This window comes from Ambystoma mexicanum, chromosome 10, assembly GCF_040938575.1.
Source record: "Ambystoma mexicanum isolate Mex_15411 chromosome 10, UKY_AmexF1_1, whole genome shotgun sequence".
Classification (NCBI taxonomy): Eukaryota; Metazoa; Chordata; class Amphibia; order Caudata; family Ambystomatidae; genus Ambystoma; species Ambystoma mexicanum.
Window position 1 is genome coordinate 876,774,066 of NC_090932.1, and position 17,510 is coordinate 876,791,575.

The following is a 17,510-nucleotide window of genomic DNA, read 5'->3' on the forward strand; positions in this document are numbered from 1 at the left end:
AATCAATCACTGTACCTTTAGTAATTCAGGCTCCCATGTATCCAGGGTTAATGACCTTACTTTTGAAAAGTGAACACCAAGGCTTCTAAAGAAAAGGGGAATAAAAAAGTAACATCTGTTCAGTTGTCAGTCATTTTTCTGCAGCTTTTAACTAAACACTAAAAGGTGGTGATCTTGTTGCATTGACATGTTTTGTGGTGAAGTTAGTACGTTATTTCTTTCAAAACTTAACAGTTTGAAAGCAATCATAACACTATTTGTCAATATACGACAAAAACCGAAAACTATGTACATTCAATGTTATAGCATATTGTCACCTATGTTGTCATCAACAGTCAACCGAAAAGTCAATCACTAGTTAGGGCACCACAGACCAAGTTTACCATTTCACTGAAGGGAAATACAGTTCTTTTTCCGCCATCTTTGGCTTCGCCAGTTGTCCCACATTATTGTAATCATGTCCAGGAGTCTCTTGATCCAGTACACCAACCTTTCAATTGCCATTCTCATGGCCATTCACTGGCTGTGTGTTGGGGTCCACGAGTTACTGCCTTTTCATGGCAAACACTAGTTTATTGCAGTGGTCCACACAAGGAACATTTAGGCTCAGTGCCATTTCCACATTTACCCTAATTCATAGAAAAATCGATGATTTAGTTCTCTACCTTTACTTGTAACTTGAAATATGATCCAACACTTCTTTTTCCTCAAGAGTAAATTTGAAGTGCTCCATCTGCATCATTCACCGGAGACAGAGTGGGGTGCCTAATGGACCCATTTAGTAAATATCCTGTTTCAGCAGTAGAATACTATATTACTATATTATAATGTTATAATATTATAATGTTGATAATGATCAATTCAGAGCTTGGGGATTATGGATAGTTTCCCTTGTCTTTTAAGTGATTTCCTGCATTAAACCACATCTAAAAATCAAATAATTCTGATCTCACTCCATGTGGAATGACTGGCGTTTTTCTTCTGTGTAATATGAACAACGTTTGAGATTGCTTTGAGTGAGTTTGGGCATCTTCCCACACACTGCATGTTTCATTCGCATAGATCTATGCAAGTTGTTTTTTACATTTATTTTACATTTATTGTAAGGGAAAGCAGGCTGGACAGTTAGTAAAGGAGGTCTATAGTGGGGTTGAGAACTCCCCATCACCAGCTGCCAAGTGGAGCATGAGTCTGGCCTTGATTATTGCCACCAAATGAACTAATTTGATGGCAGGGGAGAAAGCAGACCAGTGAAGGGTGTCTATACTGAAGTGGAAGAGGGATGTGAAAGATAGACTGATGAGATATGACAATTGCAGAGTGGAGAGTAGAGGAAGATGCAGTCAGCAAGGCAGTGAGGGCATGGCTATGAATAGATTTGAAGACAGAGTAGCAACTTGAAGACAGCGCAATTTTGCAGGGACAGCCATGTAGTGTGATGGCCCTACTTTGAGGTGGGAGAAGATCTTAGACCCTCAAGGAGATTGCGGCATGAATTGGCACATTTTGCAGCACAAACCTTTATTTATTGGGACATTTATGCAGCACATTTGTTATTGACTGGAGGGTGTTAGGTGTAATGCTGAAAATATTCCCCTTCTATGTTCCCCAACCCCGCAAACATAACACACCTCTTTCACCAATACACCTTGCACGCCTCACCAATTCCCCATCACAACTTGCATTCCCGAACCTGTTACTCTCAGTCATTCACATACTTACATGCTCCGTCACACTGCAAAGCCGCAATTTGCACTCCCCAGTCCCTGCCACGCTCCAAATCATACTCCCAACTCACACTTTACGCTCCCCAATCCCTCCCGCATTACACATTCCGTCACTCTTTTGTGCTACTTCTGCATCTTGCATCCTTTCTCCCATTCTCTCGAACTTCACCCTCATCCTTTTTCCCAATTGCAGCTCAATTCCTCTTTCCGGCCAACCGCTACCCCTCTGCTTTTTGGCCCTCTGCTTTCTTGCCTAGCACACAACATATCAGCCATCACTACCCCGCTCTCTCCTTTCGCTCTCATATCGTGACAATTTCTTGACTTTTTTAAAAAATGAAGATTTGAGAGGATCCTCAAAAAAGGGGGCATCTAAAAATAGAGCAGAGGATATGCTATTTTTTGATAACCCATTTTTGGAAATGAGCAGGTTGCTCATCAGTGGTGACCTGAACATTTCCACTAGGCTGAACTGTAGTGCAAATGATGCACTTGCCAGCCGGCTTGAATACGTTTGCGTTGGAAACACTCCCCCGACAATGTTCTACAGGCTCCCACTGCATTTCAGGGTGCAAGGTGGGAGAAAGGTAAGGAGAAGGACAGAAATGCATTCAAAAGAAGAGGGAGTAAAGTCAGACTGGGAAAGAGAGGGCGATGTGTGTTCTTGCTGATTGTCACTACCTTTTTTGTCGTGCAAGGGGATTAAGTACAAGCAGTGATGCCATTGCAGAGGGCAATCCTAGTTATGGCATTCACGTTTCTGTAGTGTCCATCATAGAGAGCTTCGGTTGTGGGCAGTCGTACTGGTCAGTGAGAAAAATAATTTGTTAGAGGGATTAGGTATTTTGGAAGTCCACAGTAAGACCTATAGGAAGAAGAGCTGGGAGGCAAAGTGGGCAGGTAAGGATGGAAGGTGCCGTTTAAGAGGTGAATGGGCGATAGGGCTTAGAAGGGGGCGCAGAGCCGCAGTAGTTGGACAGATTCCAGGGGGATAGGTGGAGTCCTTTTGAGAGGGGGAGAGGACACTAATGAGAGAAGGAGGAGGATTTCGCGTAAGCATAAGTAAGGACAAGCATAGGGACAGGAACAAGGGCAGGGAGTATGGGACGATTACCTCGAAGGGCACAGTATAGTCGTTCAAAATTGGCCAGTTATGTAAGAAGGGCAATGGGTGAGGTAGACAACCAAAAGTAGAAAATTAGCAGGTATACCAGAAAGGGTAAAACTACAAAATGAGCAGCTCAGTCGGTATCCAATCAACCGTAATACAATAGCAAGTAGACCGGTTGGTCGCTAACAGTATAACATTAGCATGTAGAACGAAAGGAACCAAGAGTAAAATGAACAGTGTCTATACCAATTGTAACTGATTATTGTGTGCAAAAGGATTCCAATACCCCCTCTCCTTTCATGTATCACATGACCTACTATTCTGACTTGTTTTTGGTTTCACTCCTGAAATCCGATCAATGCATTAATGTGTTGGAGCTTGCAGCCTACCTAGCGGGGAGTCTCAAAGGCCCCGTCCACAACATTTTTCATTCTGCAGTACAATTCAATGTTTTTGCACATTTTGCTGGCTGGCTATCCCACCTCCCTAGTCCCCACACAATTAAATAGTCGCACATCAATTGGGGAAGCAGTCAATTGAATGCTTGCAGACAATGGGATGTCAGTTTCAACTACATGAGCACCACTCCAGTAGTGTGAACGAGCCAGAGAAAGTGACCAAGCTCATTTCTGAGCTTTTGAAAAAAAAGTGGGAATTGTGATTTATGCAAGATATTAAATTGGGGCACATTATAATGTAGATCGTTCCCCCTACACATTGGGCCCCATTACACGGAAGGCGGTAAGGGTTAACAGTCACCGGTAATGCTACCGGTGACCGTTAACCCTTACCGCTTTACGAGTTCCCTTTGCGGGACCCGACTTTAACAGCTGGTGTAGACCAGCCGCTAAAGTAGGGTGCCGCAAAGGGACCTTGGTGCTAATTACGGTACCGCAATTTGCGGTACCGTAATTAGCTCCTTCCCCATTCCCATTATGCCCTATGGGGGCAAAAATGGGAATGGGGAAGGGCCTTGGTGAATGGGGAATTACCGCCCCCGCTCACCTTGGAGTAGGGCGGTAATTCTGCCATCGACCAAGGCGGACACAGTAAAATACCAGCGGCAACCATGGCGCTAATAGCGCCATGGTTACCGCCTACCGTGTAATGAGGCCCATTATCTTGAATAGTAACTCTGCACAGTGTTATGTTTTACATCATTGTGAAATATATTCGACATTGAGTTTACATTAGATTGATAACTGCACGACAACTTGAATCACCTAATATCTAAAACAATCATTCTTAAAAAGATAATTGGAAACACTACAGATTTGCTGAGTCCCTTGTGATTCCTATATTCTTTGAATATGTCAATTACCCCTTCTGTTTGAATGGCACAAAATCTCCTATTAGAATGTTGTACTCCTATAGAGGGAAACCCTGTTCAGTCCCAACCTCTCCTGCAAATCTCCTCAAGGCTCCACTGATCTGCTCTGCAAGACAAAAAAAGCCTCCATAGTCGACAATGTGGGCCTATTGCCATACCCGAGAACTTTGAACATAATCAAATGCATTTTTCACCTCTAAGAAAAATGTCAAGTTCAGTAATTCAATATAATCCAATATAAACCATGCTGTCCAGTGGTACATAATTGGGTTCAATATTATGGCCCTTCAAAGCATGAAATCTGGTATGCACTTGAAAAGCCTGTTTGCAATGATTTCAGCAATCATTAGAGGCTAACAAATTACTTACCTATCAGTAATGTTCTTTCTGATGGATTAGTCGTTCCTCCCCCAGATTTATCATTTTAGATATATTTTCTCCAGTGCCAGTTGGCTTTGGAAACTCTTTCAGTGACCAGGGGGCCCAGCGTGGCTCTGTGTCAGCTGCACCAACGCAGGACAGGATGTTTGGACCAGTACGTATGGAGCCGCCATGCCCCATTTTTATTTATTTATTGATCATTAATATAGCGCGTATACACTTCTAAACAAGCGTTTCAAAGCGCTGCAATGCAGGGAGGCAGAGTAGGTAAGCAAAACAGAGTGACATTCTTAATGGGCATTGGAAAATTCAGAATGGTCAAGTGCTATGTATGCGGAGGTACAACATAGAACAAAGAGGAGAACAATACAGACTTATTATAACGTATGACTTAATTATTGTACGTGCCTGACGGTTGTTTCAATAATGCAATAGCTATACATAAAAAAAAAGGAGGGGATGGGGAGGATAGGGTAAGGACAAAAAAGGCAATGGGTTCATCATACGTGCCTGACAGCATTTTTGATAGAGATAAGTGCATGAGACAAGCGGGGGGGGGGGGGGCAGGGAGAGGAACACTAGGCACAACAAGGAGGCTGCAGATGTAGAAAGGAAAGTAGAATCTAATTTAAACAGGGCTGCAATGCAGACAGGATGCAACGACGTAAGAGGCACAACCATCTAGATTCAAACTAAAACACAATGGGCACAACACAATACTAAGCTCAGGTGTAAGTTAGTAGGAAACGTTCGCATGGTGAGGTGGAGCACGAAGGCTGGGGGAGGGGGGTCACAAAGGCTGCATATGAGTTACAGAGGGTGCATGGATGTGAAAACCAGTTATATGTGATCTTACCGACCACAATTACAGAGTAGTACATTTCATTGAGGACAAAACGCCCATTTCTTTTTTCTTTTTAATTTAATTAAAGCCAGCCCATCCCCATCCCGACCCATTTTAAACCCTTACCCCACTACCCTTTATATATTTAAACTTTTCTGTGTTTTTTCCGGTGTTATTGTCAACTCAGTTATGTACCATTCTGTTTTGTTTCCGATAAAATGACTGGATACCGTGAAAACCTCATGATGAAGTCACAAGGAGACTGGGCGACCTTGGAGTGCTCGACCACCAGAGCCTAAGATTCTGAGTGGAAAAGGCAAACCAGTCAGCAGCCACACAGTGCTCTTACTTTAGACAGAAGTAGAGGACCACAACCCGGTCGCAGGACGAAAGACATGCCGGCCAAGGAAAAGGCCCACACGCCTCCAGGCCAGGAGGCCCTTTCAGGGGCCGGTGGTTGCCTGCTGGTGCCAGATGGGCAGATAATGTGTGAAATCTTGAGGGACGGAGGGAGCGGTGTGAGAACCACCACCTACACAAGCGAAGCTCATATAGCCACTTGACAAATGTCCAAAGCAGGGTCACCCCAGTACAGGACAAATTTGGGTATCAGGTAATATCTATCTATCTATCTATATCTATCTATCTATCTCTATCTATCTCTCTATCTATCTCTCTATCTATCTATCTATCTATCTATCTCTATCTATCTATCTCTATCTATCTCTCTATCTATCTCTCTATCTATCTATCTCTCTATCTATCTCTCTATCTATCTCTCTATCTATCTCTCTCTATCTCTATCTCTCTCTATCTCTCTCTATCTCTCTCTATCTCTCTCTATCTCTCTCTATCTCTCTCTATATCTATATCTATATCTATATATATGGTCGCCGTATATAATGTCGCCAGGAAAAGGTTGTGGCGACATTATATAGGGACAGGGGTAGCAGGGATTGCAGGGGTGTCCCCCGCTCACCATGAAAAATAAAAAAGGGTTTGCGGGTTGCAGGGGTGTCCCCTGCATATTCCATGTAAAAATGTCCCACAAAAAAAAAAAACGCAATTTTTTGGCAATTTTTTTTCATGGCAATATTTTTGAGGGGACATTATTACATGGAACCCAAATTTGGCAGCCAGGTCTCTAGTCGAATAAACCCCTGAGACCATCAGGCACATCCGCCCGAGCCACATCATAACATTCCGAGATGCAGATGATCTGGACAAGGTCCTATTACTGACAGCCCTCCCTGAACTGGCACCACCATAACCCATACAAAATGTGTAATTCTTCCTGATTAGTGGAATGCAATTATTATGGCTTTTCCTTTCACAGATTCATTTGAATAGATATTCTCTACACAAGCTGTTCTCAGACACTTTCAGCGGGGGTTATAGTGCAGCTTGACACTGCTTCCTTGACCACGGAAATGACTGCTCTATAAGAAGCAGACAACACCCCAATCCAGTACAGAGAAAGGAGATTAAAGGGTGCCAACCCCTCTACGGACACCAAGCTAATAATCTTTGTGACCTGTAGGCATAGATTGACTTTGTGGTGGGCCTCCTAGCGGAAAGGAGCACATCTATGGCATCATACAACAGGTCCCAATCATTAGACCTTAGGTTTGCAGTAGCCAAGCGAGAAGGTTTGTGCTGCGGAAGCTTGAATAGAGGACTTGCTTCCCCCAAATGGCAGAGCAGCTCAACCCTTGCCGTAAGGCGCCAGAGAGGGCAGATGGACATGTCGTGAAGCTTCAGATAACACGTCCTCTGGGTCCTGTACGGAGCCATTAAGATCATTGTGGACCCAAAAATCTGTAGTTTCAGAGAACCAGCAGAATGACAAGGATCTGAGGAAACACAGAGGAGCTTGAAGTTCCATTCAACAATCAGTGAATCCCCCAGGGATTCCAGCAGTAGAAAGTCCCTGGAGCAGAACTCCCACTTCTTGTTCCCACTTCAAGCAAAGAGATCCACCTGAGGAGTCTGCCCAGAAGGTGAAGATCTCCTCTAGAACTTCTTGGCAGAGCTCACACTTGGAGACCGAAGTAGGTCTGCTAAGAGCATCCACTAGGATGCATGCTTTCCCGGGAAGGTGGGCCGATGTCAGGGAGACATCATTCTCCGTAGCCCAGAATCACAGTCGCATTGCTTCACTGCATAGAGGCAACGACCCCCACACTTTCCCGTTTGTTGCAGGAGTGCATTAACAGTGATGTCTTTCAGCACCAGGGAAGTAGGCAAATAGAGCCAACCTGATAGCACATAGCGGCAGCAAACGATTGTGCTCCTGAGCCTTTGCCAGAGACCAGGGGCTCTTACGTGTGAGATCTAGCAGGTGTGTGCTCCAGCTCTTCAAGGACGCCTCTGAACATTATCAGTCTGGACGAGGGTTACTGAAGCAAGTCCTCTCAGCATGTTTTCCCCCCCACAGAAGATGCTGAGACAGTGCTCAAGACTCATGGTTAGATATGTTGCCCTGGAACTAAGAGTAATAACTTTGAAGTAGCCTCTGGACCTACCTCAAGCATAACCAGACCCCTGGCCAGGAGGAAAGCTCGGAGTCAATGTGTGTCTCTTGGAAACAAGACAATGCTGAGCAGTCCGGGTATGATACACAGTCTTGCGCTAAGAGGCTAAAGACCGGCATGAAGCATGATTTAAAATAAAAACTACACCACCAGCAGGATTCACAAAACCATGAGGCTCAGAAGATGCAAAAAGGCAGAGGTCAGAAACAAACCTCTGGGACTGAAAGACATGCATCATCATATGAAGGATGTTTGTCACCCGATCCTCCGGAGTAAAAGCCTTGCTCAGGCAACCACCCAAGACCTCTCTGATGAACAGTGACGGGAAACGTGGGAATCCTTGAAATTCAGGGAGAAGAGCAACATGCTTCAGGTGTGGTGCAAATTGTATAGGTAGGGGGAAGATGCAAATCCTCTCCCACCTTAGACAAGCCACCATAATCGCCAACAGTTTGGTGAACACCCTGGGTGCAGAGTAGACCCTGAATGGCACAACTTAGAACTGGTAGTGGATGATCTCAACCACAAACCTGAGGCGCTTCCTGTGCCAGGAAAGTCTCAAATTACCCGGAGGACTTGGGTCAATCAAACCCAGACTCTAAGTAGGCAAAGTGCAAGGCAAAATCAGCTTTATCATCATCCAGATAAAGCAGGCACAGCATACAAGCATTAGAATCGTGTTTCTCTCAGATATGGGGATAGTTTAGCGGTGGTGACTACATATAGACTCTACATGTACAGAACATTTCATTGGGTTATAATGATCTGATGGCTCCACTAGGATGACCTCTAAACTGATCAAGGTAATAATACATCATCCCTACACCAAGTGATTGGTTGGCAAGCTATTTCATGGTTGGCATACCATTGAGGGTTTTGATTGGTTGGTTTCTTGCTAATCAACCTTGGTCACTTGACAGGTTAAGACGTAAGCCAGACAAGGGGTAAGGGGGGAGAGGCCCATGGATTGTTCATTAAAGAAGTTACCATCCCTCAATCATAGGTCATGAACCAGGGTGATGATCTTGTACTTTACCTTGTCCGACCCGGGGGTGGGCAGATGTGTGTGTGGAGGGGGTGGGTATATGTTTGGGGTGGGTGTGCGTGTTACGGCAGGTGTCCTATCTGTGTTTGCTTCTATTAAATAGGCATGGTCTTCCAATTATGGGCCACGTGTGATGAGACCGTGCATGCAATTGAATTATCTCCTATTTATTAACGTTTTAGCTAATATTGCCATGTGTGCCATGTTTTCCCTTGCCTCTAGGGACTCTTCAGTTATCGTTCATGGAGCTTTTAGGCTTACCGTGTCCTTGCACCTGGCTAACAGACTGGTTGTGCTCTTATATTATTCTGAGAATATATGGCTTGCGTCTTTGGAATTGTTATCTTGTGCTTTTTCTATGCTGCTCCTATCCTCCATTACTCATGGTAACCTTGGCTTGGGTTGCTAGCTACTACCAGCTAGCTGCATGGATATGTATTTTTGTGGATTCAGCGTTTTCAGTTCTCACAAAGCCTTGAGGCCCTTAGTTTAATTAAAAGCATGTTGTGGCTTCCATTTTAAAGAAGACTGCTACCCAATTACACTCTTGTTTCTATGTTAGTGAGCTATATTCGTGTGCCATTTCTGTTGCATTCGCCTTATGCATGAGGCATGTTCGTATTATTCATGTCTTGTGGATGCTATGTTAATATTCTTCATTTATAATTGCATATTTTCCTAGTGTCTGCATTTCTTCATGTCGAGTGCATATTTGCTTTGTGCCTAACGCACGCACATGTATTGTTTCAACAGTAGTTTGACTGCTTTTGCCATCTTCGGCCTAAATGGTCTCTATGTCTTGCTGTACCTGCCTGAGATAAGGGCAGTATGATTGCCTCAGCGAGTAACATTTCTCATGTGTGCAGTATTGGATAGGGGCAGAAGCTATGGATGACTTATTCAACTGCCTGTCAACATTCCCCCCCTCTAGTCGAGTCCTAAACCACTCTTCCTTCTGCTCTCCCCCACACAGGGCTTGTAAGGGTAGGCCAATTTACAGGGGTACCCCCTAACTATACCGGTACCCCTAATAACGCTCACACAAGAGTAAAGTACGCCCCTCGAGGGAAGTAAGGCCAAGAGTCCATCTAGCAAGCATAACATGTTTATTCTTTAAAGAAAATGAGGATAGGTGAAAAGAACTCTACTGCCTGAACGGTCTGTTCGGTCCCTCAACCATCCCAATCTCCTGCAAACTGGAGCCAAACAGGAGCTTATATACTCTCAACTTGCTCTAGTGGCATCTCTGGATATGGGCATGGCTCAACCCCACACTGTCCTACTTCCATACAAGGGATGCTGCAAAGTCTTCCTTCCTTCAGGGTCGGTGCTGCCCGTTTAGGACATACTACTTTACATATTGCTACCCCATTGCAAGAATATACTGTAGCTTCATTTTTCCCTTCATTTTGCTATGTATGAACTTTTATATATAAACACATTTTCCAGTCATTCTCTCCATACTTCACTCATTTTACTCATATTTTTATCTGGTCTTATAATCTCCTCTGAAATCTTTTTTCATATTTCTGCATGCCGTGCATTGAGCATGTTAAAATCCCCTATTCTTAGTCTGCATGGTCTTTTGACAGACATCAAACAACTAGTGAGCCACTTTGTGTGCTCTGCCAGAGTTTAGCCTCAGTGACTAAACACTGCATGAGCTCTGCACTGCATTTTTAGCGCAGGCCACGTTTCTTTTGGCAGAGAGCCTGCTTTGAGATTTTAAAACTAAACAGGATTTTACAACTGTATTCAGCTAATAGGTCAAAAAAGAAGGGGCGAGGCATGCACTCCAGTTCCTTGCCAATATATTACCTGAAAAAGGGTTGCTGGGTTAAATCCCAAAGTGTCCAGTACATTTCACAGGGTTAAATCTCAATTGCTGCCCAATTGTTCACAGGGTTGATTCCCTTCTTGCACTGCTGTTCTCCTCCTAGCGCTTTCGTGTAGCCAACACTCATCAGGGAGGCTGAGTTGCCTTTCTGTTCAGGTGAATCCAATATAATTGCTGTTGCAGTCTCTAGGAATTGTGGTAGCTGTAGTGAAACCATTTTAACAATTCAGGTGACCAGGAAAAGACTCCCCTCCAAAAACACACATCTTACCCTTAAGCAGTGGGAGGGCGGAAAACAATATTAATGGTTTTCTCCCCTCCCCCAAATTTGGGAAAGACTTGTGTATTAGGAGGGGTGTCAGTTCCTGGTCACCTGATTGGCCACATGAGAAAATACTGCTACCAGAAACCCTAGAGACTATTAGAGCTACTAATTGGAATCACCTACATACCAGCAAAGCCTCCCTGATGAATGTTTGTGACAGGAAAGCGCTAGGAGGCGAATAAAAACAGAAGAACAGAACAGCAGAAGCGATCCAACCCTGTTAACACGTCCGAAGTTGTTTTTGGGATCCAACCCAGTAATTTTTTTATCAGGTATAATTTGACTGGCAACTGGAGTGCATACCTCACCGTCCTCTTCTTTTATTCAGCTAATAGTTATGTGCACCTTATATTTAAATAACTGCCTTCTTTTAGTGCCTGCCCATGTCTGTGTATATATATGATTATATTTGCTGAAAAAGCTTTCTCAGTGCACCTCCTCCACCTGGTCTGTTGTAGTGCCTAGAAGCAGTCAACAGAAGTATTGCCTGATTCTAAAGCACTTCAGAATGAAGGAAGGCGCTAGCACCTTCCCAACAGGCTCTTAATGTATCGATATTTTAGAAACCCCCTTAAGCTGCTACCACCACGTCTCACATGTTCATCTGGACTCCAGGTCATGTAGCAGCACTCCACATTGTAATCAGAATATACCCATTGCTGTGTAATAGTGAGGGTCTTGAGGATGCATATAGTTTGACCCTGGGGGTGCGATTGGGCTCTGTTGCTTGGGAATGGCGGAAGTCATCTATTTGTGTATACTCATGCACATGAGCATCCAAGGTTATTACTATTTTCAGCCATACGGCCTTCTTAACAGTCTTTTTACATTGGCTTATTGCTATTCTTAGAACACAGAAGACCAATAGTACTAGTTCCAGTATGGCCACTAGTATTTTGAATGCATTAGCCAACCAGGTGGGTATCCATGAGAATGGGTATGTAAACCAGTCATCTGCAATATCTTCCACCTCTTACGCCAATTGTGTATGGCCTTTGGGGCACTACTAAGACTAGTGCACTTATTACCAAAAGGGAGCATAGGCCTCCCCAATTTGGGGGAAGTTTCATACAGGCTTTTGAACCACAGGCCCAAAGGATGTCCTTTAATGCAATTGTGCCTACTTTCCTGCCTTGTAAGTCTAAAATATGCCTGCACTTTGTGTTGTTCCAACACGCACTGTCTGTGCCATTATTTCTGAAGCACAGGGTGGCATCTTTCAATGGTATTATGGGTACTAGTACTCTTTCATCTCCTAACCAGGTGAGCAATTTCGTATATTTGGGGCATACCTCAAGGCATACTTTATTGGCATTTTGCACAACCTTATCAGGCTGCTCTAGGAGTGCCACTGCTTTGCACCATAGTAATCCTTCTTCTCATCATTCTGCCGCAGATATGTATCCCTTTATTTGTAACTGTTCTCTGTTCCAACACCCTCTTTTTCTTGTGCATCATTACACTGGAGCATTTTGTGATCTTCTATTTTAATCCCTCCCACGTTCATGTCAACTGGTAGGTATTTTACTACTTGTGTTTTAGCATTTATCATGGTGTTCTTGCGTTTTATAAAATAATCCTCCCTTGGAGAATTTGCCATGGTCACCCACTCTATGGCGGCTGTCTGACCCTGGAATTGTCCTTGGGTCATACATAGTGAAAGGTACGTTAGGCAACGTGCTGTGTTTGCGGGTACTTCTGTGGCTATAAACATTTTGGTAGCACTCATGGCATAGTGGATGTGGAAAACACAAAACAACTCAGACGTTTCTCTCCCCACCTTGATCATGCATTTGTACCACATGGACAGAATTATCAATATCCTTGGTCAGGTGCATCGAGTAGTCTATCACGCTTCTTCTCAATCTTTTGATCTGTGTGCTTACTATGGGGAATTCTCCTATTGACATTTCACTTGTCAAAGTAACAGTAGTTATTCACCAGTTTACTGGTCTAGCTACATTATAAATGACCAATTCCCTTTCATAAGAATAAAATAAATACTGCAAAATGTGTTTAACTTTTGAAAATATCTAGGGGCATTATTCCTTCTAAGTGCTAAAAGCAAATATCTAATGTTATTGAACAATTCCATTCTCCCCACCAGGAGAGATTCTTCTTTGGTTTCTTTAAAGAACAAGTATACACAGGAAAAAACGTTAGAATTGAAAGGACATTTCCTTCTAAAACAATGTAAGTTTTTAAATTAAATAACACTGAGATAGGTGTTCCAGATTCCAAACATTTTTTGGGGTTTTCACAAAGAATGACTAACCAAGAAGAACAGGACAGTTATAAGAGTTGCTGTTTCTTCTTTTACTTTAAACAGGTCATACTTTATTTTTATACTCCTTAAGGGAGGTTCGGCCAATAGTTCTTGTGAGTAAAGAAAGACTCCATGTAGTTTTTATTCTTCTTGTTGTCGACTGGCTCTAGTCAACCATCTTGTTTGGGGTCTGCGCACCTCTTCTTGTTCGGGCTCAGTAATTGCATACCCGAGGGTCCCTCCTCAGAACAGTTCGACCTTAACTGCAAACGGCCCAACAGCCTCCACGAGATAAGGGCCCAAGAAGAGTGGTGTGTGCCACTTCCTTGTACAATTCCTACACAAGACTATCACCTGGGTACAACAACGATTTAAACAAACTATCAGTGTCACTGGTTCTTTATCTTCATTTGTGATCTTTGAGCCCCCTTATGCTTTTGCACCCGTTACATAAATGTAGGAGATTCGGTCATAGCTGTCAAATAATCCTGCATTTCCTTCCCTAACAGTAGCAGCATTCTCTGCATCAATATGAGCCTGAGCAGTGGGAGCAATGAGCGTATGCATTCGGCGTCTCGTCGCCAGCTCATGTGGAGTGAGATGATGGTCAGAGCCTTGCTGATTATGTAGGGCAAATAGGGCTAAAGGGGGGCATTGTAACCACTCCTTTTTCAACTTCTTTTAGCTTGGCAATTCTTTCCATTTGCTTGTGTGTGGCAAGCCGATGAGAATCTATGCTTTATACCAAAATGGATAGTGATGTGCTCAAACACCTCATTTACAAAGTGTGGTCCACTGTCAGAAGTAGCACATCGCAAACTTCCCCACCTTGGAAATACCTCATGCACGAGGAACTTTACTACATATGTGGCATCTGGATGTGTGCACGGACCGGCTTCGATCCATCAGGAGAAAGGACATACAAACACTAGCCTATACCTATAGCCGTTACAAATTTGGAGCATATCAACATAGTCGATATGCAAATGCTGAAATGGTCCTGTAGGTCGAGGTATTGCTTCTCTAACTATTCTCAGAGTATACCCTGCTGTACATTTCTGACATACCAAACAATTGATAACAAAACTAGCACTGTGCTTTGCCCGATTAGGGACAAACCAGTCCTCAGAAATATATACTGCAAGACACTCTCTTGAAGTGTGTGTGGGTAGTGTAGCTGCTCCAAACCTACTGTAAGCAGCCCTAGGCGCATCACAGGTTTACCGGTGCTGCCCTGCCGCCACATTGCATCTGTGGGGGAGATTTGAGCCCCCCCTTCTTCTCCATAGCTCCTGCTCTTCTTGCAGTGCCATCCCCTGTAATTTGATCATTTGTGCTATGGGTAAGGGAGTAGTTTCTTACCTGTAACTCCATTTCTCCAGCGTTGGTATCTTTCATGGATTCACATGCTTAGAATATTCCCCGTCGTCAGACTGGGAACCCTCGGTACACATATATAGTCGTTTCCTATAGGAAAAAACTTCCGACAGTTTTGTGTCCTATCCACATCTACGTCCTCCCCGGGGACGTCCACGCACGCCCCATAGGACGTAATGGTATATAAGCCCTGCCCACGCGGGTCCCGTCAGATTTCGACCCCTCCAAAGAAGAAAGGGGGAACCTGTTTATGCACATATACATTGCATTCCGGGGAGGCTGGTGGGCGCATTTGAAAATCCATGAAAGATACCAACGCTGGAGAAATGGATTACAGGTAAGAAACTACTCCCTTCTCCAGCATTGGATCTTTCATGGATTCACATGCTTAGAATAGATTGTATAGCAGTATCCTAGAAGGAGGTGAGAATGCAATGCAACATACATTACAAAATTAAACCACTCCCAGTCCGAATATATATATATATATATATATCTATCTATATGCACGTAAGCAGTAGCATATTTATATTAAGGCGATACATCAAGGAAAAAAAAACAAACATCGTTAAGGTAAAAGACCACAGTTTCACCATTTGGCTTACCTCATTGAAAAAGATGGCGCAGCACTGCCCTCCCCATCTGTACTTCATCCGCATGCTGCCTTTCCAGGCAGTAATGGCGTGTGAATGTGTGTGGAACAGACCACGCCGCCGCCTGGCAGATGTCTGTCAGGGGAATTCCTGCCCATAGCGCCGCTGAGGAGGCTGTCGATCTCGTCGAATGGGCTCTAGGGTTCCCTTGTAGGGGTCTCCCGGCCTTGGAGTTGACTAAAAGCGATTGCCGACGAGACCCATCGGGCCAGTCCTTGCTTGGAGATTGCCCTTCCTCTCGTCGACGGACCATATGCAATGAACAGCTGTCTGGTAGTTCTGAGTTCTTGCGTTCTTTGCAGATAAAACTTTAACGCTCTTTTCACATCGAGCGTATGAAGAGCTTTTTCCGCCGTTGACGACGGTGTCGCAAAGAAAGTAGGGAGAGCAATGGTCGAGTGCTTGTGATAGACCGTCGGTACTTTCGGGATGAAAGTAGGGTTAGTTGATAAAATTACTTTGTCCTTAAAGAATCTCATATATGGAGGATCTATGACCAATGCCTGTAATTCCGACATTCTTCTAGCCGATGTAATGGCAATTAAGAAAGCCAGTTTCCAAGAAAGGAACTGCATGGATGAAGAGGACATTGGCTCAAATGGAGGCTTTATTAAGGCCGCCAATACCACATTTAAACTCCACGACGGTGGGAACCGTTTCGTGGGGGGAAAGTTCTAAAGAGACCCCTCATGAAATGTTTCACCAGTCTGTCACTGAATAATGGTGAAGACTGTCTCCTCCTCGTAAACCTTGAAATGGCCGCTAAGTGCACTTTGATGGACGATGTTGACAGACCACTCTCAGCTAGGTGAAGAAGATACGGAAGAATTTGTTCAAGGGTTACTTCTAAAGGCTGAATTTCGTGCTGTGTTTGACACTACGTACAGAACCTTGGCCATTTGCATATGTATGATTTGTTAGTCGAAGGGGCCCTCGCCGCCTGCAGAATTCTCCGGCAATCCGACGAGACTTTCAAGCTGCCAAACTCTGAAAAGTCAGGCGCCATGCTGTTAAGTTGAGGCTGTCCAGATTGTGGTGCCACACCGTTCCCTTGTCCCTGGACAGTAGGTTCGGCACTTTCTGGAGAGTTATAGGCTGTTCCAACGACAGATGTAGGAGGTCGGAAAACCATGGTTGTCTCGGCCAATACGGTGCCACTAGAATGACCCGGCATTTGTACCTGCGAATCCCCTGGATTGTCCTCCGTATAAGGGGGAACGGAGGGAAAGCGTACAGGAATTTGTCCGTCCAAGGGAACGAGAATGCTTCCCCCAGGGATCCTTTTTGAGGCCATCTGCTCGCGAACTGTTCGCATTTCCTGTTTTCTTTCGTTGGGAAGAGGTCTATTGAGGGGGTCCCCCACCTTTCGAAGATTATTTGAAGCTGACCGGTGTCCAGCTCCCACTCGTGTATTTGAGCCATTGTCCTGCACAGGGAATCCGCTTGCACATTCTTCACCCCCGGGAGATGGTAAGCCACTAAGGATATGTTGTGTTTCAACGCCCAGTGCCAGATCTTTTGAGCTTCCGCCGAAAGGGTCCTGGATCTGGTGCTGCCTTGCTTTATCAAGTAGAACATAGCTGTCGTGTTGTCTGTCAGCACTCTTACTTTTGATCCTTTGATATGTGGAAGGAATGATTTCAAGGCCCATCTCACTGCCCTCAGTTCCAGCACGTTGATGTGTAGGTGCGATTCGGTCGAAGACCATCTGCCCTGGGTTTGATGATCGTTCATGTGTGCTCCCCAGCTCATCAGGGAGGCGTCCGTGATGATGGTGTTCTGAAATTCCGGCTCTTGTAGAGGAACTCCTCTGTCCAGGTTGTGAAAGATTTTCCACCATTGGAGGGATCTGATGACACCCTCGTCGTCGACGGTTATCCTGTCCGACCACCGGCCCGTGGCCTGCTTCCATCTGTCCGACAGGAACTCCTGTAGAGGCCTCATGAACAATCGGCAGTTTGCCACTAGGTGGATGCACGAAGCCATGGAACCCAGGATTGCCACATATTTTCTCACGGAAAATGTGCTCTGTAGGCGAAGTTGACTCGTCAGTTGTTCGATCTTGAATATTCTGTCTAGG

At 44.5% G+C, this 17,510-nt stretch overlaps 1 protein-coding gene across 4 annotated transcripts in view; it reads right to left on the minus strand.

The window, feature by feature from the left end:
* The window catches only part of ACAP2 (ArfGAP with coiled-coil, ankyrin repeat and PH domains 2), a 1,585,345-nt gene that overhangs the window by 484,973 nt on the left and 1,082,862 nt on the right, over window positions 1-17,510 (minus strand). For all 4 annotated transcript variants that reach the window (XM_069618585.1, XM_069618583.1, XM_069618582.1 and 1 more), the window contains one exon: window positions 16-85. In XM_069618585.1, coding sequence (XP_069474686.1) covers window positions 16-85 — 70 coding nt within the window. The remainder of the gene's footprint in view (window positions 1-15; window positions 86-17,510) is intronic.